Source organism: Bombina bombina, chromosome 12 (genome assembly GCF_027579735.1).
Source record: "Bombina bombina isolate aBomBom1 chromosome 12, aBomBom1.pri, whole genome shotgun sequence".
NCBI lineage: Eukaryota > Metazoa > Chordata > Amphibia > Anura > Bombinatoridae > Bombina > Bombina bombina.
The window spans coordinates 125,961,299-125,984,540 of record NC_069510.1 but is presented as its reverse complement, the minus strand read 5'-3'; the positions used below and the strand labels follow the sequence as shown (position 1 = coordinate 125,984,540).

The 23,242-nt window shown below is 39.2% G+C and overlaps 1 protein-coding gene across 1 annotated transcript; it reads left to right on the top strand.

The window, feature by feature from the left end:
- Positions 1–4,422: 4,422 nt before the first annotated feature.
- LOC128643185 (torsin-1A) lies at positions 4,423–16,258 on the top strand. Its single transcript, XM_053696160.1, has 5 exons — positions 4,423–4,635; positions 6,545–6,810; positions 9,090–9,265; positions 13,063–13,190; positions 15,505–16,258. The coding sequence occupies exons 1-5, from the start codon at positions 4,464–4,466 to the stop codon at positions 15,750–15,752; spliced, it is 990 nt and encodes a 329-aa protein (XP_053552135.1). The 5' UTR covers positions 4,423–4,463; the 3' UTR covers positions 15,753–16,258.
- Positions 16,259–23,242: the final 6,984 nt, after the last annotated feature.

Below are 23,242 nucleotides of genomic sequence, written 5' to 3'. Positions count from 1 at the left end.
GACATTATACAGGCACTGCAGAGGTACTATACAGACATTATACAGGCACTGTATGGGTACTATACAGACAGTAAACAGACACTGTACAGGTACTATACTGACATTATACAGGCACTGTAAAGGTACTATACAGACATTATACAGGTACTATACAGATATTATACAGGCACTGTACAGATACTATACAGACATTATAGAGGCACTGTACTGATACTATACAGACATTATACAGGCATTGTATGGGTATTATACAGGCACTGTACGGGTACTATACAGACATTATACAGGCACTGTACAGGTACTATACAGATATTATACAGGCACTGTACAGGTGCTATACAGACATTATACAGGAACTGTACAGGTATTACACAGACATTATACAGGTACTGTACAGGTACTATACAGACATTATACAGGCACTGAACAGGTACTATACTTACATTATACAGGCACTGTAAAGGTACTATACAGACATTATACAGGCACTGTAAAGGTACTATATAGACATTATACAGGCACTGTACAGGTACTATACAGACATTATACAGGCACTGTACGGGTACTATACAGACATTATACAGGCACTGTACAGGTACTATACAGACATTATACAGGCACTGCACAGGTACTATACAGACATTATACAGGCACTGTACAGGTGCTATACAGACATTATACAGGCACTGTACAGGTACTATACAGACATTATACAGGTACTATACAGACATTATACAGGCACTGTACAGATACTATACTGACATTATGCAGGGACTGTAAAGGTACTATATAGGCATTATACAGGCACTGTACAGGTAGTATACAGACATTATACAGGCACTGTACAGGTACTATACAGACATTATACAGGCACTGTACAGGTACTATACAGACATTATACAGGCACTGTACAGATACTATACTGACATTATGCAGGGACTGTAAAGGTACTATATAGGCATTATACAGGCACTGTACAGGTACTATACAGACATTATACAGGCACTGTACGGGTACTATACAGACAGTATACAGGCACTGTACAGGTACGATACTGACATTGTACAGGCACTATACAGACATTATACAGTCACTGTACAGGTACTATACTGACAGTATACAGGCACTGTACAGGTACTATACAGACATTATACAGGCACTGTACAGGTACTATACAGACATTATACAGGTACTATACAGACATTATACAGGCATTGTATGGGTACTATACTGACATTATACAGACACTGTACAGGTACTATACAGACATTATACAGGCATTGTATGGGTACTATACTGACATTATAAAGACACTGTACAGGTACTATACTGACATTATACAGGTACTTTACAGACATTATACAGGCAGTGTACAGGTACTAAACAGACATTATACAGGCACTGCACAGGTAATATACTGACAGTATACAGGCACTGTGCAGGTACTATACAGACAGTATACAGGCACTATACTGACATTATACAGGCACTGTACAGGTACTATACAGACATTATACAGGCACTGTACGGGTACTATACTGACATTATACAGGTACTATATTACTGACATTATACAGACACTGTACAGGTACTATACTGACATTATACAGGCACTGTACAGGTACTATACTGACATTATACAGGCACTGCAGAGGTACTATACAGACATTATACAGGCACTGTATGGGTACTATACAGACAGTAAACAGACACTGTACAGGTACTATACTGACATTATACAGGCACTGTACAGGTACTATACAGACATTATACAGGTACTATACAGATATTATACAGGCACTGTACAGATACTATACAGACATTATAGAGGCACTGTACTGATACTATACAGACATTATACAGGCATTGTATGGGTATTATACAGGCACTGTATGGGTACTATACAGACATTATACAGGCACTGTACAGGTACTATACAGATATTATACAGGCACTGTACAGGTGCTATACAGACATTATACAGGAACTGTACAGGTATTACACAGACATTGTACAGGTACTATACAGACATTATACAGGCACTGAACAGGTACTATATAGACATTATACAGGCACTGTACAGGTACTATACAGACATTATACAGGCATTGTATGGGTATTATACAGGCACTGTACGGGTACTATACAGACATTATACAGGCACTGTACAGGTACTATACAGACATTATACAGGCACTGCACAGGTACTATACAGACATTATACAGGCACTGTACAGGTGCTATACAGACATTATACAGGCACTGTACAGGTACTATACAGGCACTGTACAGGTACTATACAGACATTATACAGGCACTGTACAGATACTATACTGACATTATGCAGGGACTGTAAAGGTACTATATAGGCATTATACAGGCACTGTACAGGTAGTATACAGACATTATACAGGCACTGTACAGGTACTATATTACTGTCATTATACCGGCACTATATGACAGGCACTATATTACAGGTATTATACTGACATTATACAGGCACTGTACAGGTACTATACTGACATTATACAGGCACTTTACAGGTACTATACAGACATTATACAGGCACTGTACAGGTACTATACAGACATTATACAGGTACTGTACAGGTACTTTACAGACATACAGGCACTGTACAGGTACTATATTATACTGACATTATACAGGAACTATATTACAGGCACAGTACAGGTATTATACTGACATTATACAGGCACTAGGGTTGCCACCTGTCCCTTAAAATACAGAACACTTATAAGTTACACATGCTGCGCCTGCAGGGTGTGCCGGGAGGAATATGAATAGTGTTGTCCAGAAACACAATACATGTTCCTCCCTGCACACCCTGCAGCATGTGTAACTCATAAGTGTCCAGGAAAACATGGCTGAGGTACATAGTTGCCAACATTTCAAAAAAAAATTCCAGGGACACTGCAGCAGAGCAAGCAAGCGGGTTACTGGAGTATTGACAACCTACTGTTCAACTGCTCCGCCCACTCAGTTCTGCAATCAAAACACACCCATTTGAAAGTAATAGTATAATTAGACTTATCTATAGTTTATTATACAGATTACAGCACCAAGCTCTTACACCTACAAAGTCTCTGGAACACATTCTGGGCATATGGTTATTTTTACAACACAGCATCAAAATTAGAAAGACAAATAATATGTGAACCCATTCAATAATAATAACAATATTCAATTAGGAATGACTTATATTTAAATAATACAATATGTCTATTTATCATCTATCTATCTGTATATATGTGTGTCTATCTGTATATATGTATGTGTGTGTGTGCATATGTGTGTATATATATATATATATATATATATATATATATATATATATATAAACCAAAATTCATTAAAATTATGGGGGGGGAGATAAAAAACTGAAATTAAAATCCTCCATGTCTCAAAATTAAATCAATGTAAATATTTGCATAGGAAATTAGTACATCTAAGCAAGTATCCCCGCTTGCCCCCAGAAATTCTTAATATGCAATGTTTCCAATGCACAAAAGAATTGTGGGTAAGATATGCAAATTAGGTATGCAAATTCTCAGTTTTTTTGCTTCAAAATACTGTTTTAACACAGCGATCCTTTTAAACAGGAATATGACAGCAAACCAGAAATCACTCACTATACAAGCCTGTTTCGTTCTTTTTAGAACTCATCAGTAGGAGATAGATTTCTGATTGCTGCATTGGAAAAGCTATTTTCATGGTTAAACCAAAATTCATTAAAATTTATACATTATATACAAACAACAAATGTTGTGCAAAAGAGATTTTCAGGAACATTTTCAGGGACAAAAAAAATCCAGGGACATACAACAAAATCCAGGGACTGTCCCTGGAAATCAGGGACTGTTGGCAACTATGGAGGTGGCAACCCTAACAGGCACTGTACAGGTACTATATTATACTGACCTTATACAGCCACTGTACAGGTATTATACTGACATTATACAGGCACTGTACGGGTACTAGTATATTACTGTCATTATACAGGCATTATACTGACATTATACAGGCACTGTATGTACAGGTATTATACTGACATTATACAGGCACTGTACAGGTACTATATTACTGACATTATACAGGCAATGTACAGGTATTATACTGACATTTTACAGGCACTGTACGGGTACTAGTATATTACTGTCATTATACAGGCATTATACTGACATTATACAGGCACTGTACAGGTACTATATTACTGACATTATACAGGCAATGTACAGGTATTATACTGACATTTTACAGGCACTGTACAGGTACTATATTACTGACATTATACATGCTACAATAAACTCAGGGCTTGTCCCTCATTCTGCTATGAACCCAAAGTCTACTGGAAAGGTCAAAGTTTGCCATTAAGTAAAATGGCCGCCGAGGCGTGCCGGAAGACTTGTCATTGAATCTAGGGCTCACATCTAGTTAGCGGTGCAATGAAGTTACCGAGGCCGGTGTTTCTTACCGTTTTGCTGCTGCTGCCGGGCTTGGCCCGGACTTTTGAGCCGATCAGCACGACCATAGGAGGCTTTGTATTAGGCCTCGCTTACTTTGGGGTGAAGTTCTACTACGAGGAGCGCTGTTCCCAAGGGACCCTCAACACCACAGGTGCAGGGGATAACTAGGGACTGAGGGGCAGGTACAGTGTGTAACAAGGAACTGAGGGGCAGGTACAGAGGGTAATTTGGGACTGAGGGGCAGGTACAAGTTGCAACTAGGGACTGAGGGGCAGGTACAGAGATTAACAAGGGACTGAGGGGCAGGTACAGGGGGTAACTAGGGGTTGAATGGCAGGTATAGGGGCAAGTTGGGGCTTAGGGGCAGGTACAGTGGGTAAATTGGGACTGAGGGGCAGGTACAGGGGGTAATTGGACTGAGGGGCAGGTACAGGGGGTAACTAGGAATTTAGGGGCAGGTACAGTGGGTAACTTGGGATTGGGGGCAGGTATAGTGGGGAGCTAAGGGGTAAGAAGCAGCTTCAGGCTGAGGGCAGTAAAGGGGCAACTACTTTACAGTAAGGATTGCAGCTGGTACCTGCGGCTCTGGATATACTGTATGTGCAAGTACATTAGATCTATTTCCTTATATAAACCTGTTACTTCCCCAGTTCTGCAGCTGGTACCTGCGGATCTGGATATTTGTGCAAGTACATTAGATCTATTTCCTTATATAAACCTGTTACTTCCCCAGTTCTGCAGCTGGTACCTGCGGATCTGGATATTTGTGCAAGTACATTAGATCTATTTCCTTATATAAACCTGTTACTTCCCCAGTTCTGCAGCTGGTACCTGCGGATCTGGATATTTGTGCAAGTACATTAGATCTATTTCCTTATATAAACCTGTTACTTCCCCAGTTCTGCAGCTGGTACCTGCGGATCTGGATATTTGTGCAAGTACATTAGATCTATTTCCTTATATAAACCTGTTACTTCCCCAGTTCTGCAGCTGGTACCTGCGGATCTGGATATTTGTGCAAGTACATTAGATCTATTTCCTTATATAAACCTGTTACTTCCCAGTTCTGCAGCTGGTACCTGCGGATCTGGATATTTGTGCAAGTACATTAGATCTATTTCCTTATATAAACCTGTTACTTCCCCAGTTCTGCAGCTGGTACCTGCGGATCTGGATATTTGTGCAAGTACATTAGATCTATTTCCTTATATAAACCTGTTACTTCCCCAGTTCTGCAGCTGGTACCTGCGGATCTGGATATTTGTGCAAGTACATTAGATCTATTTCCTTATATAAACCTGTTACTTCCCCAGTTCTGCAGCTGGTACCTGCGGATCTGGATATTTGTGCAAGTACATTAGATCTATTTCCTTATATAAACCTGTTACTTCCCCAGTTCTGCAGCTGGTACCTGCGGATCTGGATATTTGTGCAAGTACATTAGATCTATTTCCTTATATAAACCTGTTACTTCCCCAGTTCTGCAGCTGGTACCTGCGGATCTGGATATTTGTGCAAGTACATTAGATCTATTTCCTTATATAAACCTGTTACTTCCCCAGTTCTGCAGCTGGTACCTGCGACTCTGGATATTTGTGCAAGTACATTAGATCTATTTCCTTATATAAACCTGTTACTTCCCCAGTTCTGCAGCTGGTACCTGCGACTCTGGATATTTGTGCAAGTACATTAGATCTATTTCCTTATATAAACCTGTTACTTCCCCAGTTCTGCAGCTGGTACCTGCGGCTCTGGATATATGTGCAAGTACATTAGAGCTATTTCCTTATATAAACCTGTTACTTCCCCAGTACTGCAGCTGGTACCTGCGGCTCTGGATATATGTGCAAGTACATTCAATCTATTTCCTTATATAAACCTGTTACTATCCCAGTTCTGCAGCTGGTACCTGTGGCTCTGGATATTTGTGCAATTACATTAATTCTATTTCCTTATATAAACCTGTTACTTCCCCAGTTCTGCAGCTGGTACATGCGGCTCTGGATATATGTGCAAGTACATTAGAGCTATTTCCTTATATAAACCTGTTACTTCCTTAGGTCTGCAACTGGATTTTGAACAGAGAGTTTTTGGGCAGCACTTGGCCGAGCAGGTGATTCTCAGAGGTGTAGCTGGTTTCATGAAGAATAAAAATCCAAAAAAACCTCTTGTGCTGTCCTTCCACGGCTGGACCGGCACTGGCAAGAACTATGTCAGCCAGATACTGGCCAAGAATATATACACTGAAGGAATGAGCAGCAAGTTTGTGCATCAGTTTGTGGCTACCTTACATTTCCCACATGCTAGTCAAATTAATACATACAAGGTAAAGTAACAACCCTGGTACCTTTTATGTACCGAGTGTCTTTTTCTTGGTCTCGAACCCTTCACAGGGTTTTATGGTAAATTAAACACTAACGTAATGGGCACCACCATGTTAAAACATAGGTTTCCCTTATTTTATCTCTTGCTGAGGAGAGCTAGGAACAGATAGTGTGTAATTGACGGCTGTGTGGATTATAGCCTGTGAAACCCTGTTAAATATGTACTTTCATTGCACACAGCCATCTTTATCTGTCTCTTGTTGTCTACTCTTCTGCATTAAAGATTAGATAAGGGGAGATCTAGGTTTTAACATGGAAAAGCCCATTAGGCTATAGAATCGAAAACGTTACACTAATTTCTTCATTATTTAATTATAATTTAAGAAAAAAAATACATCTACGTATTATTCTCAGGTTAATCTTTGCTTTGAATACTTCATTATAGATAGCATTTATTTTCTGTTTAATGTCCTATTAGGAGCTAGCAATCTAACATTTAATGGAGGGCTTGAAAAGTCATTAAAACCAGAATTTTGTTAGCAACACACATATGTGTGTGTGTGTGTGTGTTTGTAAATAAGTGATATAACCCCTTGGTTGCCAGTAACATGAATACCAATGGTATATAGGCAGCTGTGATTTAATCTGATTCTCCAGAACACATGTACACCAATGATATAACCCTTTGGTTGCCAGTAACATGAATACCAATGGTATATAGGCAGCTGTGGTTTAATCTGATTCTCCAGAACACACCAGTGATATAACCCCTTGGTTGCCAGTAGCATAAATACCAATGGTATATAGGCAGCTGTGATTTAATCTGATTCTCCAGAACACATATACACCAATGATATAACCCCTTGGTTGCCAGTAACACAAATACCAATGGTATATAGGCATATGTGATTTAATCTGATTCTTCAGAACACACCAGTGATATAACCCCTTGGTTGCCAGTAACACGAATACCAAAGGTATATATGCAGCTATGGTTTAATCTGATTCTCCAGAACACACCAGTGATATAACCCTTTGGTTGCCAGTTACATGAATACCAATGGTATATAGGCAGCTGTGGTTTAATCTGATTCTCCAGAACACACCAGTGATATAACCCCTTGGTTGCCAGTAACATGAATACCAAAGGTATATATGCAGCTATGGTTTAATCTGATTCTCCAGAACATACCAATGATATAATCCTTTGGTTGCCAGTTACATGAATACCAATGGTATATAGGCAGCTGTGGTTTAATCTGATTCTCCAGAACACACCAGTGATATAACCCCTTGGTTGCCAGTAACATGGATACCAATAGTTTACAGACAGCTGTGATTTAATCTGATTCGCTAGAACACATATATAGACCAGTGATATAACCCCTTGGTTGATAGTAACATGCATACCAATGGTATATAGGCAGCTGTGATTTAATCTGATTCTCCAGAACACATATACACCAATTATATAATCCATTGGTTGCCAGTAGCATGATTACCAATGGTATATAGGCAGCTGTGATTCAATCTGATTCTCCAGAACACATATACACCAATGATATATCCCCTTGGTGGCCAGTAGCATGATTACCAATGGCTTACAGGCAGCTGTGATTTAATCTAATTCTCCAGAACACATATACACAAATTACATAACCCCTTGGTTGCCAGTAACATGTTTACCAATGGTATATAGGCAGCTGTGATTCAATCTGATTCTCCAGAACATATATATGCACCAGTGATTTCCCATTAACTGCCCCTTCACCTCTGTGGAGCCAGTTACCCTAGTTTTGTGTTCTGCCTTTGATCAGCTCAGTTTGCTGAGAGTTGAAGGAGAGGGAATTAGTAGAGAGTTGCACTACTGGGCAGGTTTTGATCTGTGGCTTCGATAGATCTTTTTGCAAACGGTGCAGCTATGACTCCTGTATGTAACCTGACAAAATACCTGAATCACTAGGTAAATATACCGCGTCATACCTGGCTGCACACTGATGTAATGTTACAAGATATAATATTTTGGGTAGAGCTACTGTCCCCCCCGGGTTAATATACAGGTCCAGCAGATATTAGTATGAAAATGTGTAGTTTGGCAAACTGGCGTGAATTGTCTTTAACCCTTACTGCTTTTATATGTGAATAGTAAAATGCATTACTTTAGTATCACAAGGTTTATTCTCCAGAGTGAAAAAACTGTAACCTGGTTGAGGTTTTACTGATGAGCTAGACAGATGCTATTATACCAGTATATGTGGTTTACCTATATGTATTGCAATAGGACCAGCTGCAGGCATGGATCAAGGGGAACGTGTCACTCTGCGAGCGCTCCGTCTTCATATTTGATGAGGTGGATAAAATGCATCCTGGACTGATTGATGCCATCAAACCTTACCTGGATTATTACGATCACCTAGAGGGAGTGTCTTATCGCAGAGCCATCTTCATCTTCCTCAGGTATAGGCCTCTTCATTTTAGCTAAAGGTGGCTGGCTGCTACCTACCTGACTTCTGTAAGTTTTAGAGAGAAAGCACAGAGGGCAAACTGTATATAACAACTGTAACACTTGTGCCTTATCTAATGTAAGAAATCCAAATATATTTATAATATAGTTATGTTTAAAACCTTTACAACCATACAAATATGGTTGTAAGAAAATGGTGAAAATAATCTGCCTTATCACCTTTGGGCAGAATATTTTGTGAGTTTCCCATCCTTTTAATTCCCATAAAGGACCACTAAACACAAATTGTAAACTAAATGATTTTGAATCTTCATATCTGAGAATAAATTTGCAATGAAAACTGCAGCTTTATTTTGTCAAATGAGTACATTTTTATTTTTATTCTTTTCACTGATTTCTCTGTCCCCCAGAACAAAAGAACCCTTGCTAACCAATCACAAACTAATACTCGGATATAGCACAAACTCTGTTTGCGCATGTGCAGTTGAGAGAGTGGGGAAGTCTGCTCTTATCTCTTCCCTTAAGGTGGTTTAGCACTGATTCAACTTAGTTACTATTGCAAAGAATGATTCACCTATCATGATTGTTGATGCAAAACTGATCATCCACCTTTTACAAATATGTGACTGCGGAGAATCTTAGGGGGTAGGGGGAAGTAAACAAAAGCCAAGCCTCCCTGGGAGAAAGTAAAATAAGCATATCTTTTAGATGTATTTTACAGCAAAAGGTAGAAAAATTAATAATGAATATATATTGCAATAATGTTTCACTTGCAATAATGAAACATTTTATGCGTTGTTAAAATGTCAAGATTAATGGTCCTTTAAAGGTATATAGAAGTGACAGTGGCGTGCTTTTCTAACACACTTCATAGCCTAAATGTATATAAAAGAACTGCTTTGCTTTTTAAATATATTTATTTTGTCCTGATCTCAGATGCTAGAAAGCTGTGTACTTGCCTGTCAAATCTCAAGCGTGTACTTTCTCATCACTTGCTAAACGCACCCTGGTATTGGCACTAAGTGCGCGTAATAAAAGCTGCTGCTCTTGGAGTGTGATTAGCAAATGTTTGCTAATTAGCTTCCTATGCGCCAAGGTAAGTACCAGGTACATGCACAAGGGGCTAAGCTCAGCGTAAAAAAGTCTAAGCAGCATTTATATTACAATGACATAATATACTGGTTCTGTGCTTTTGTCACTTTAATGCTAGTGAGACTGTTTACCGATCACCTGAGAGCGTTTGTGGGCTATATTCTGTGGTGTTGGGTCAGGAGAAAAGAAAATTATTTTTTAGTTTTCTAGAAAAATACTTTTTACAGCTACTGCAAGCTCTGCACTGTTACTAACTACTCATTGGCTATAGTTAGGCAGTTTAGCGCAATCTGGCTTATCGCACCTTCGGCTTAGTGCACTTTGGAATACAGCAGCTTCAGTTTGTGTACTGTGGCTTAGCGCACCTTCATCTTAGCGCACCTTTGCTTATCGCACCTTCGGCTTAGTGCACTTTGGAATAGAACAGCTTCAGTTTGTGCACTGTGGCTTAGCGCACCTTTGCTTATTGCACCTTCGGCATAGCGCACCTTTGGTTAGTGTTTGAGCGAAAGCCAGAACTGAGTTTGTAGACGTCTATGAGGAGAGGGAGTTGGCGCGGCCGTGCTATCAGGGTTCCAGATGTTAGCGCGCCTGAGGCTTCACTCGAAGCATTACCTTTTTACTTTCAACTTGTAATGTGAGCACAAGAATAGGAGCGATATTGATTTACTTTGAGCAGTGTTAGCGCTCAGTAGCACTAATATTATTGCTCTCCACTTGTAATCTAGGCCTGTGTTTCAACGGTTGCAAAAGGGTTAAACACCCAGAAAAAAGTCTGCTGCTAGGCAGGAAACCTGATTGGCTACTAGGTGCAGCTGCCTCCCTGAACTTTCATGTAGAAAATTAATTGGTGTAATTAAAGGACTATTAATCTGTTGTAAAAAAAAAAAACACTTTCTAGGTCGTAGAGTGTATGAAAGTTAGTTGATTAAATGTAAAATTGCAATTAAAATGAATTATACATTTGATACATTCTTACTTTAGAATTCCTTGATATTCAATTTCATTGCTGCAGACTGATTAGCCATTGCCAGAGGGAGATTTCCTGTAATGTGACATATTTTTTAGCCAATCGCATGAGAGCGTGCACCTGTTTCTTCACAACGTGTCAGCAGTAACGCTGTCGCTGTTCCCTTTGTAGTAAATATGGTTTAATTATTTCCCTTGAGATGTCAGTAATTGCTAGCTGCTAAAGCAAATTGTTGCCTTAATTAGTTTCAGAATTAGTACAAACATATCAGCAAATCACTTTTGTGCGTGCGAAATATAAACAGCGTAATAATAAGCTCATGTTTATTACCATTACATATGCAGCAAATGGTATAACTTGATAGGTAATAAATATATACAGCAGTCACTGTTGTCTGAGGCCTCTCAGGGATGGTTTCGATAGTTGCTTGTTCTAGGTACACTGTGCTCCTGCCTTTTATGTGCAGAGTTTCCCAGTCACATGGGGACTAAGGTGAAAAAAAATCTCAATATCTCATAATGGGATGGTCGGTTTGCAGGTCCGGTAAGTTAGGCTTGTGTAGTTATAACCACAAGGCTTGCTTGCAGACATATGATCTGTATATTTATGCTGATTGGTTGTTTACTGTGCATTCGGTTTGCAGGTCCGGTAAGTTAGGCTTGTGTAGTTATAACCACAAGGCTTGCTTGCAGACATATGATCTGTATATTTATGCTGATTGGTTGTTTACTGTGCATTCGGTTTGCAGGTCCGGTAAGTTAGGCTTGTGTAGTTATAACCACAAGGCTTGCTTGCAGACATATGATCTGTATATTTATGCTGATTGGTTGTTTACTGTGCATGGTCGGTCTGCAGGTCTGGTAAGTTAGGCTTGTGTAGTTATAACCACAAGGCTTGCTAGCAGGCATATAATCTGTATATTTATGCTGATTGGTTGTTTACTGTGCATGCTCAGGATGGCGGGACAAGTGTTTGCCGCACTGTAGCGAAAGACAGACAAACCACAACACATGCTAAAAGGATTGTACTAATCTTATCCATTTGCTGCATTTACTTAAAGGGACATAATACTCGTATGATAAATCACTTGAAAGTGATGCAGCATAACTGTAAAAAGCTGACATTTATATATCTTCAGCTCACCAGAGTAAGTGCTCTGATAACTGTTATACTTACGCTGCTGTCCAGCCCCCCCCCCCCCCCAAAAAAAAATAGCCAATCGGCATCAGCATTGCTTAGGTCATGCTTTGCTTTGCTGTGATCTCATGATATTTGATAGTAAACTTCCTTTAAACTGAATAGGAAAATAACATGAGTGTGCCTTCACATGCCAAATGCACTCTCCCTTGCAAGTCCTGGGACTAGTATCCTGATTGGCTGCTTAAAGTCTCTTACACATGGGGTGTGCAAACGTAAGAAACTTTGAGGTACAATAACTTCCTTTTTCACATAGAGATGTTCATGTGATATTTTCTAGTCATCTTTTTACAGCTATACTGCATCACTTTCAAGTATTTAAACATTTCTGTATCATGGCCCTTTAATCTATATAAAGTTCTTATTCATGTGTCACAATGTGAGTTTACAGCACAGCAATGGGAGCTCAGGTTGTGACACAGAATGCTGATTCACTTCAATAGCTGCAGCTTACTAGACGTAACTGCTTGTAGTTCTGGCTGCTGTTGTGACGGGAGTTTCTCATTGGGTTCATCTGTTTGTGGCTTTCAGTAACACCGCGGGAGAGGTCATCTCTAAACTGACTTTGGGTTTCTGGAATGCTGGAAAAAAACGAGAGGAAATTAAGTTGTCTGATGTGGAACAACAGTTATCCCTGACTGTATTTAACAAACCGGACAGTGAGTATTACACTACAGGCGTAAAAAAAAAAAAAGCTGGGCAGTGAGGGGGGAGGAAGGGCAATGAGGGAGATCCTATGTGGGATCAGTTGAGGGAAAGGGATCTGGGAGCGGGGAAGGGTATTGAGGGGGGCAGCTACACTACAAAAAGATCAGTATTTTTTTAATTTGCAGCAAACTGGGTACTGGCAGACAGCTGCCAGTACCTAAGATGGCGGCAAATAGAGGGCTGAGGGTTATAAAGCTCTTTGCAGGGGATCACTGAGGTTTTGGAGGTAAGGGAGATACTACCCTGCAGAAAATATATAATAAAAAAACGTATTTTTATACTGGCACTTAAAGATCGGGGGTGACCTTTGGGGGGGGAGAGCTGTTTTAGAGGGGTCAGAGAGGGATCAGTGGGTGGGATGTGTCATGTGGGAGGCTGATCTCTAAACTAAAGCTAAAATTAACCCTACAAGCTACTTAATTAACCCCTTCACTGCTGGGCATAATACAAGTGTGGTGCGCAGCAGCATTTAGCGGCCTTCTAATTACCAAAAAGCAATGCCAAAGCCATAAATGTCTGCTATTTCTAAACAAAAGGGATTCCAGAGAAGCATTTACAACCATTTGTGCCATAATTGCACAAGCTGTTTGTAAATAATTTCAGGGAGAAACCTAAAATTGTGAAAAATGTTAATTTGTTTTTATTTGATCGCATTTGGCGGTGAAATGGTGGCATGAAATATACCAAAATGGGCCTAGATCAATACTTTTGGGTTGTCTGCTAAAAAAATATATATATAGTTTTGATAGGTAAATATATAAAAAAAGGCTTTATTTCTGTTTAAATGTAGTGATGGCACAAAAAAAATGCTCTGGTCTTTTGGGGAAGTTTTCGTCTGAAATGCCCAGTCCTTAAGGGGTTAAAAACATTCCAAAGTAGTCTTAGGAGCGGCGATACATTACTGAGAGCTAGCTGGTGATTGGTGGCTGCACATATATGCCTCTTGTCATAGGCTCACTCAGTGTATTCAGATAGCTCCCAGTAGTGCAATACTGGTACTTCACCTAGGATACCAAGAGAATAAGGCAAATGTAATAATAGAAGTAAATTGGAAAGATGTTTAAAATTGTATGTTCTATTTGAGTTTCATGTTCCTTTAATTATACATAGTAATATATTTGCAATATACTTTCATGATTTATTTTGCCCCCTTTTTCTAACATTTTAAAATCTGTTTTATTCCTATGTCTAGTGATTAAACATTCACCATGTTTTCATTAACCATATGGCATTTAGAGGCAGCGCTTTATTGGTCGCCTTGATGTAAGGATTTATTATAGGCTGAGGCAGAATAATAAGTTTGGTATGACATTAAATAGTGTCTAACAGGTTAGAAAACTGCCATTTTCAAACTAACCATATTATAACTATTTGAAAGAGGAGATTCTCCTCTTTCCAACAAGGTCCATATCCCATTGTAAGTTGCATGGGAGCTGCCTACTGCCAAGATAAGACGTTTGCCCCTCCCTGTGATTAAAAGGGCAGTAAACCTAGAAAATAATGTTATATAATTCTGCACATAGTGCAGAATTATATTATTATTATTATCAGGTATTTGCAGAGCGCCAACAGATTCCGCAGCGCAGTAAACCTAGAAAATAATGTTATATAATTCTGCACATAGTGCAGAATTATATAACATTATATTAGTGCTAGATTTATCTAACATAATATTGCCGGTGAAATTTTTATTAAAAAAGAGGGTTTTTCAGACCCGCCCTCTGTGCTCTACTGAGCGGGTCTGGTTTTCCCTCAGAGCGCATCTGGGCAGCTGTCTAGTCACAGCCCGGCCCGATCGCGCCATTACACTCAATGCAGTTCGCTCCTGCTATCAGACAGAGAAGGAGCGAGCTGCATTGAGTGTAATGGCGCGATCGGGTGGGGCTGTGACTAGACAGCTGCCCAGATGCGCTCAGAAAGAAAACCAGACCCGCTCAGTAGAGCACAGCGGGCAGGTCTGAAAAACCCTCTTTTATTTAAAAAAAAAATAATAATTTCACCGGCAATATTATGTTACATAAAGCTAGCACTAATATAATGTTATATAATTCTGCACTATGTGCAGAATTATATAAGATTATTTTCTAGGTTTACTGGCCCTTTAACTCTTGGTCAGTTTATACATACTACACTGTATATGGTAGCCATTCCCCTATGTGGAATCTTCAGATTGCCACAGTTTCACTGACTAAAATATCAAGCCTTGGTTTCTCCTGTATTCTCTCTGCTTTTCAGTGACTAATGAGCCTCTCTTCTGACTTATAGGTGGTCTATGGCACAGCAACCTGATAGACAAGAACTTGATAGATTTCTTCATCCCGTTTCTTCCTCTTGAGTACAAGCATGTGGAGATGTGCGTGAGAGCAGAGCTGCACCAGCGTGGAATTCATTCATATAATGAGGAGATTGTCACCAATGTAGCCAAAGAAATGACTTATTATCCAAAAGAGGTGAAAATATTTTCCGTAAAGGGCTGCAAAGTAGTGTCCACAAAGTTGGATTACTATCTATGAGAAAAGCCACTTTTTATATACTTTTTGTACGGCTGTGAACAAAATGATGTAAATAGGATTTTAAACCGATGATCATCTTGAAGCTTTGGTGATCTTGGGTACAAAAAACCCATCTTGGAACTTTATGGACTTGTGGATGTATCTATATTCTCCTGCACTCCAATGCCAGCTAATTCCTCTGTGGTGGGGTTTTTATTTACTGGACTCCTCTCGCCAGTTTCTAACTGCTATGAAAGTGTTATTTGAAAGCATTTCAATCCCGTGCCTCACCCACATTACAACATTTCAACCAGGCCAGTGTTTTTGGTGATTTGTGCCATGTTTTCAGCTACAGTTTTTACTTATCCTGCGCTCCCCTGAGAGCTCATGTTATTGTGCACACCGGGCCCTGATCTAACCACTGAGAACTGTTTTAGTAAAAAAGAAAATTTTGTGTATAGATCTATCAAAAAAGTGCCTTTTCAATACTGTCTAATGTACAATATTATTGTGTATGTGTAGTTTCATTGGTCTTATTCTGTATTGTTCCCTTTCAATTCTTCAACTCGCAGTAATGTGATTCACCGTGTTCTAGTATATACTGCAGTGAAATATATAAATACTAGTCCTAAAGGATGTGTACACGGGCCAAAATCCCCATCCACTTGGATCCTCCCTCCCTCGTTCCTGCTGCTCTCAGCATTTGTATTTTTTCTTCAGTGTAGCGTTCCTGCCCCCCTCCCTCTCTGCTGTCTAATCCTCACGGCTTTTTGAAGTCTCCCACAGTCACTGACTGATCCTTCCTTTAGGCCAGGTATGTTTGTCTTGCCAGGAATAGAAAAGAGGGCGCCACATAGTGTGAAAACGTCTGGTCAGGAACAAGATGAACAAATTGCAAAGGCTTACCAAATGTAGATGCACCGTTCAGTGACCGGTGCCCTCTGGCAGACTAACACTTGCAGTGGTTAGCACACTGATGGAAGCGTGGTACCGCTGTAACCTTGGCAAAGGCAGGTAAACTTCTGTAGTGAGTAGTCTTTTGGGCTGCACTGTGGATCAGATTGAATCTGATCCACAGTGCAGCCCAAAAGACTACTCACTACAGAAGTTTACCTGCCTTTGCCAAGGTTACAGCGGTACCACGCTTCCATCAGTGTGCTAACCACTGCAAGTGTTAGTCTGCCAGAGGGCACCGGTCACTGAACGGTGCATCTACATTTGGTAAGCCTTGCAATTTGTTCATCTTGTTCCTGACCAGACGTTTTCACACTATGTGGCGCCCTCTTTTCTATTCCTGATTTTACAGATTCTCCACACCGAGGACCAGAGGAGCTGCCGCCATTGATTTTCCTCTCTGTTGGTGCCATTTGGGCCAATATTCTGACATCCGTCTGTACCTGACTGCTGACGGTTTGTGCACACACTTTGGTACATTTTAACCTAGCGCGCCCTTACCTGGGTTTCCCTCTTGGGGATCCACTTTTACTCTAGATGTTTGTCTTTCGCTGCAGTATCTTCTGCGCATGACTGCATCGGACAAACATACCTGGCTTTTTATAACATAGGATTTCAACTAAGAAAAATGTCTGGTGATTATCAGCTACAAGCGACGACTTCCTGATTGGCTGACCAGTGGATGGAGCTGTGGATGTCACATACATTGGAATCGGTTGTACAAAAATGATGCACTCTCATTAATTAGAATGTGTAATATTGCACAAAAACATCCTGTAATTTATTTTAACCAATTTCCCCACAACATAGGGAATTATGCACAGTAAAAAAATTAAATCTAATACGTGTTCATTTATTTTTCCTGCAATTAACCTCTGAAAATCATGGCTTTTCCACTGCCCCCAGAGGGCTGAAGTGAGCCCCGCATAAGCAGATCTGTGACCCTGCAACTTATGCAGGAACTTATTTATATGTATCCCTAATTGGCTACAGCAAACAATATACTGAGGAGACTTTACAGTGGGTGTGTCCATAGCATTCAAAGCTATGCAACATTCTACAAATCACAGATAAATTGTGGCTTTAACCCCTTAAGGACACAGCACTTTTCAATTTTCTGACCGTTGTGGGACCAAGGTTTTTTTTACATTTCTGCAGTGTTTGTGTTTAGCTGTAATTTTCCTCTTACTCATTTACTGTACCCACACACATTATATACAGTTTTTCTTGCCATTAAATGGAGTTTCTAAAGATAACATTATTTTTATTATATCTTATAATTTAATATAAAAAAATTATAAAATGATGAAAAAAAAACACTTTTTCTAACTTTGACCTCCAAAATCTGTTACACATCTACAACCACCCAAAAAACACCCCATGCTAAATAGTTTCTACATTTTGTCCTAAGTTTAGAAATACCCAATGTTTACACGTTCTTTGCTTTTTTTGCAAGTTATAGGGCAATAAGTACAAGTAACACTTTGCTATTTCCAAACCACTTTTTTTCAAAATTAGCGCTAGTTACATTGGAACACTGATATCTGTCAGGAATCCCTGAATATCCCTTGACATGTATATATTTTTTTAGTAGACAACCCAAAGTATTGATCTAGGCCCATTTTGGTATATTTCATGCCACCATTTCACCGCCAAATGCGATCAAATTTTTTTAAAAAAAGTTAAATTTTTCACAATTTTAGGTTTCTCACTGAAATTATTTACAAACAGCTTGTGTAATTATGGCACAAATGGCTGCAAAAGCTTCTCTGGGATCCCCTTTGTTCAGAAATAGCAGACATATATGGCTTTGGCATTGCTTTTTGGTAATTAGAAGGCCGCTAAATGTCGCTGCGCACCACACGTGTATTATGCCCAGCAGTGAAGGGGTTAATTAGGTAGCTTGTAGGGAGCTTGCAGGGTTAATTTTAGCTTTAGTGTAGAGATCAGCCTCCCACCTGACACATCCCACCCCCTGATCCCTCCCAAACGGCTCTCTTCCCTCCCCCACCCCACAATTGTCCCCGCCATCTTAAGTACTGGCAGAAAGTCTGCCAGTACTAAAATAAAAAAAGTTTTGTTTTGTTTTTTAAAAAAAAACATTCTGCTGTGTAGGATCCCCCCCCAAACAGTTTTCTAACCCTCCCCCTCTACCTTATTGTGCGCCATCTTGGGTACTGGTTTGCCATAAAATATGGTATTTTTATAAACTAATAAAATATTTTCTGTAGTGTAGCTGCCTCCCTCAATATCCAACCCCCCAGCCCCTCCCAGATCCCTTAGCTAAAAATTCCCACCCTCCCCAGTCCTCTCTCACATCTTATCGAAAAAAATTGAACGGGAGTCACCTTGATAATACTATCACTGGGCTCCTATAGGAGGCGCTAGAATCTGGTGTAGATAATAATACAATATTAGTGAATAAAAATGTAGGAAACGGCTGGCATTGGTACAAATGACAATATTTTACACTAGTATGCCAGCATGAATAATAAATTGTGAAAAATGAACAATATAAAATAAAAAATAAAAGTATAAAATATATACGAATCAGATGGTATATGCAACCCAATCTGGAAAGTCCAGCAAGACTCTTCAAATGTCCATCAGTGCTTGAACAGGCTGCTCTCTGTCTTCACCCAACTGGATGATGTATTCTATGATGCAAAACGAAAAAACAGAAACAGAGGCGCCACATGTGTGGATCAATATAACCAGAATTCCAGTAAAGGAGTAGAATAAGGGTACTCACAAACGAGGCGGCACTCTCTTGTGCCAGTAGAGGCAGGCTGGTTTTCAACAGCAAACCAGCTGGCTGTGTGTCTCCCAAATCGATCAGGGATGCTTGTCTCTTTGGTGTCAAACACCGGCTAAAATACTGCAGTGGAAGAAGGAGGGAGGGCTATAGTGCCCTTAGGTTACTGTGATGGGGATAGTAACACCAACGCCAGACTTATGTAAAAGTATAAAATCAGTCTTTTTATTATACACAATAAAAATACCAAATGGTATAACAGATTACAGCTGGGTGATGACAAACTATCTCCCCATGAACCATACAAGATAGCGACGCGTTTCTCGGCCTGCCTCTACTGGCACAAGAGAGTGCCGCCTCGTTTGTGAGTACCCTTATTCTACTCCTTTACTGGAATTCTGGTTATATTGATCCACACATGTGGCGCCTCTGTTTCTGTTTTTTGTTTTGCATTATCGAAAAAATTGTCTCATAGTGTAGTGTTCCCACCCGCTCCCGACTGCACCTGCGATCCCGCCCCCCTCTGACTCCTTCCTCCCATCGATGGCTGCCCACCTGCCTCCCTGCATCGGCTCCCACCCACCAACGATCATGACCATCGATGGCCGGTGCAGAGAGGGCCACAGAGTGGCGCTCTCTGCATCGGATGGCTAAAATATGTTATTGCATGATGCCTCAATATCGAGGCATCACTGCAATAACATGAAAGCGTCTGGAAGCGATCAGGATTGCTTCCACCGCTTGAAAACACCAACAATGTACAGGGTACGTCCTTAGTCGTTAAGGACCTTTTTTGTAGGACGTACCCTGTACGTCGTTGGTCGTTAAGGGCTTAAAGGGACATGAAACCCAAAATGTTTCTTTTATGATTCACATAGAGCATTTCATTTTAAATAACTTTCTAATTTTTATTTCTATTATCTAGTTTGCTTCATTCTCTTGTTATCCTTTGTCGAATAGAATACCTAGGTAGGCCCAGGAGCACTACTGAGAACTAGCTGCTAATGGCCGCACATATATGCTTCTGGTCATTGGCTTACTTAAAGGGACAGTCTAGGCCAAAATAAACTTTCATGATTCAGATGGAAAATTGTTTAAAATTACATGCTCTAATTTACTTTTATCACCAATTTTGATTTGTTCTCTTGGTTCATATGCTAATTTCTTAGACCTTGAAGCCCACCTCTTTCAGATTGCATTTTAACAGTTTTTCACCACTAGAGGGTGTTCATGTATTTCATATAGATAACACTGTGCTTGTGCACGTGAAGTTATCTGGGAGCAGGCACTGAGTGGCTAAACTGCAAGTCTTTCAAAAGAACTGAAATAAAGGGGCAGTTTGCAGAGGCTTAGATACAAGATAATCACAGAGGTTAAAAGTATATTATTATAAATGTGTTAGTTATGGAAAACTGGGGAATGGGTAATAAAGGGATTATCTATCTTTTAAAACAATAAACATTCTAGTGTAGACTGTCCCTTTAATGTGTTCAGCTAGCTCCCAGTAGTGCATTGATGCTCCTTCAACAAACAATGCCAAGAGAACAAAGTGAAATTGATAATAGAAGCAAATTAGAAAGTTGTTTAAATTAGTATTCTCTGTCTGAATCACAAAAGAAAATAATTGGGTTTCATGTCTCTTTTAAAGGGATACTAAACACAAAAACAAATTCTTTAATGATTCAGATAGAGCAGCAACTTTCTAAATTACTCCTATTATCAAATTGTCTTTGTTCTCTTGCCATCTTTATTTGAAAAACAAGTATTTAAGCTTAGGAGCCGGCCCATTTTTGGTTCAGCACCTGAATAGCGCTTGCTGATTGGTCGCTACATTAAGCCACCAATCAGCAAGCGCTACCCAGGTGCTGAACCAAAAATGGGCCCAGATTCCTGCTTTTTCAAATAACGATAACAAGAGAACGAAGAACAATTGATAATAGGAGTAAATTAGAAAGTTGCTGCTCTAGCTGAATTATTAAAGAACAAATTTGGGTTTAATATCTCTTTAATCTCGTAATTTTCTGTACTCCCTCTTGCCTCTTTGTCTGATGAATATCTCCTCTCCACCCATTCCAATTGAGGAGCCAGTATTTTTGTTTTTAACTTATTTCATTACATCCAGGGAATATGTCACTCTTCTGTATTGCTTTATTTGTTTTTTATTATTATTTTAAAACTGGTTTTATTGAAGGTAAGAAAAAGTGTCTAAAAGTGGTATAAAACCATTACCACAAGAAAGACACCAGCACAAATGAATAAAATACTGGTGTAACAGAGAAAGATAAATAACAATAAAAGTCCTTTATTAAAGATGGAAACAAACTTTACAAAAAAAACATAGAAAGTGATCAAAACTGACATAAGAAGTACAGAAAGGGAAATAGCTATATGGGGTTGATTGCCCAATGTCCTTGAAAATCAGTCCGAAAGTGCTGCAGAGAAATAATCATCTAAAACTGTCTTCAGGTGTTGCAGCATTGAACTCCCCGGTTCTTAAAAAAATAAATATAAAATACAAAATTAACAAATTTGTGTCTGTTTTTCTTTTAAGGTGTGAACAAAAGGAAAATCTTGTGGAGCAAGCTTTGCCATGTAACAGTAAATGGGTAGTTAAAAAAATGTCCATAGCGAAGGAGTAACCTAATGTGTACAAAGGTAGGAAAAATGTCTTGACAATCTTGGATCAAGTGTTCTTTAGTTAGGGGGGAAGAAAAAAATAAATAAATAATAAACCTCTATTATTCCATAATTGTAGCATAATTTCACAAATTTAAAATTTGCCAACTTTAAAGGAATAATCAAATTAAAACGTAATGATTCAGATAGAGCGTCAATTTTAAGCAACTTTCTAATTTACTCCTATTATCAATTTTTCTTCATTCTCTTGGTATCTTTATTTGAATGTAAGCTTAGTTGCCAGCCCATTTTTGATTCAGCACCTGTGTAGCACTGTTTGGTGTCTAAATGTAGCCACCAATCAACAAACTGTACCAAAAATGGGCCGGCTCCTAATCTTACATTCAAATAAAGATACCAAGAGAACGAAGAAAAATTGATAATAGGAGTAAATTAGAAAGTTGCTTAAAATTGACACTCTGATTCATGAAAGATTAATTTTGACTACACTATTTCTTTATGATAATGGAATCTCTCCAATTGCAATATGTGCATAACATGGTCCTCCTATTCTCTTTTTGTGGGGTTTGTAGAGGCTTTCTAGTGTTTGGGGCGAATTACCTGATACCTAGTCAGTATCATTAAAGGGACACTGAACCCAAGTTTTTTCTTTTGTGATTTAGATAGAGCATGACATTTTAAGCAACTTTCTAATTTACTCCTATTATCAATTTTTCTTCATTATCTTGGTCCCTTTAAGTAAGCTTTGGCCCCATCATTAAGTTTGGAGACATTGTGTAGAAGCAATATGTGTGGTCCATTTGGGACACCAACCTCAAGAATATCGTCCATAACCCCCAGAACAGCAGTATTCTTCAATCTTTGGGCATTGCCACCAGATACGTAGGGCCAAAGCCTCACACCCACAACCTCTCCAGCATTTTCCATTTGATGGAGGATATATTTGTTTAAAGGGATAGTAAAGTCCAAATTAAACTTTCATGATTCAGATAGGGCATGTAATTTTAAACAACTTTCTAATTTACTTTTATTATCACATTTGCTTTGTTCTCTTGTTATTCTTTGTTGAAAGCTAATACTAGGTAGGCTCATATGCTAATTTCTAAGCCCTTTAATGCATTTTGACAGTATTTCACAGCTAGAGGGTGTTAGTTCATGTGTTTCA

Excerpts from the sequence above, each read along its gene's own strand:
- LOC128643185 (XM_053696160.1), top strand. The coding sequence starts at position 4,464 with ATGAAGTTACCGAGGCCGGTGTTTCTTACCGTTTTGCTGCTGCTGCCG. Across the intron at positions 6,811-9,089 it reads GTCAAATTAATACATACAAG|GACCAGCTGCAGGCATGGAT; the intron begins GTAAAGTAACAA and ends GTATTGCAATAG. Across the intron at positions 13,191-15,504 it reads TGTATTTAACAAACCGGACA|GTGGTCTATGGCACAGCAAC; the intron begins GTGAGTATTACA and ends TCTGACTTATAG.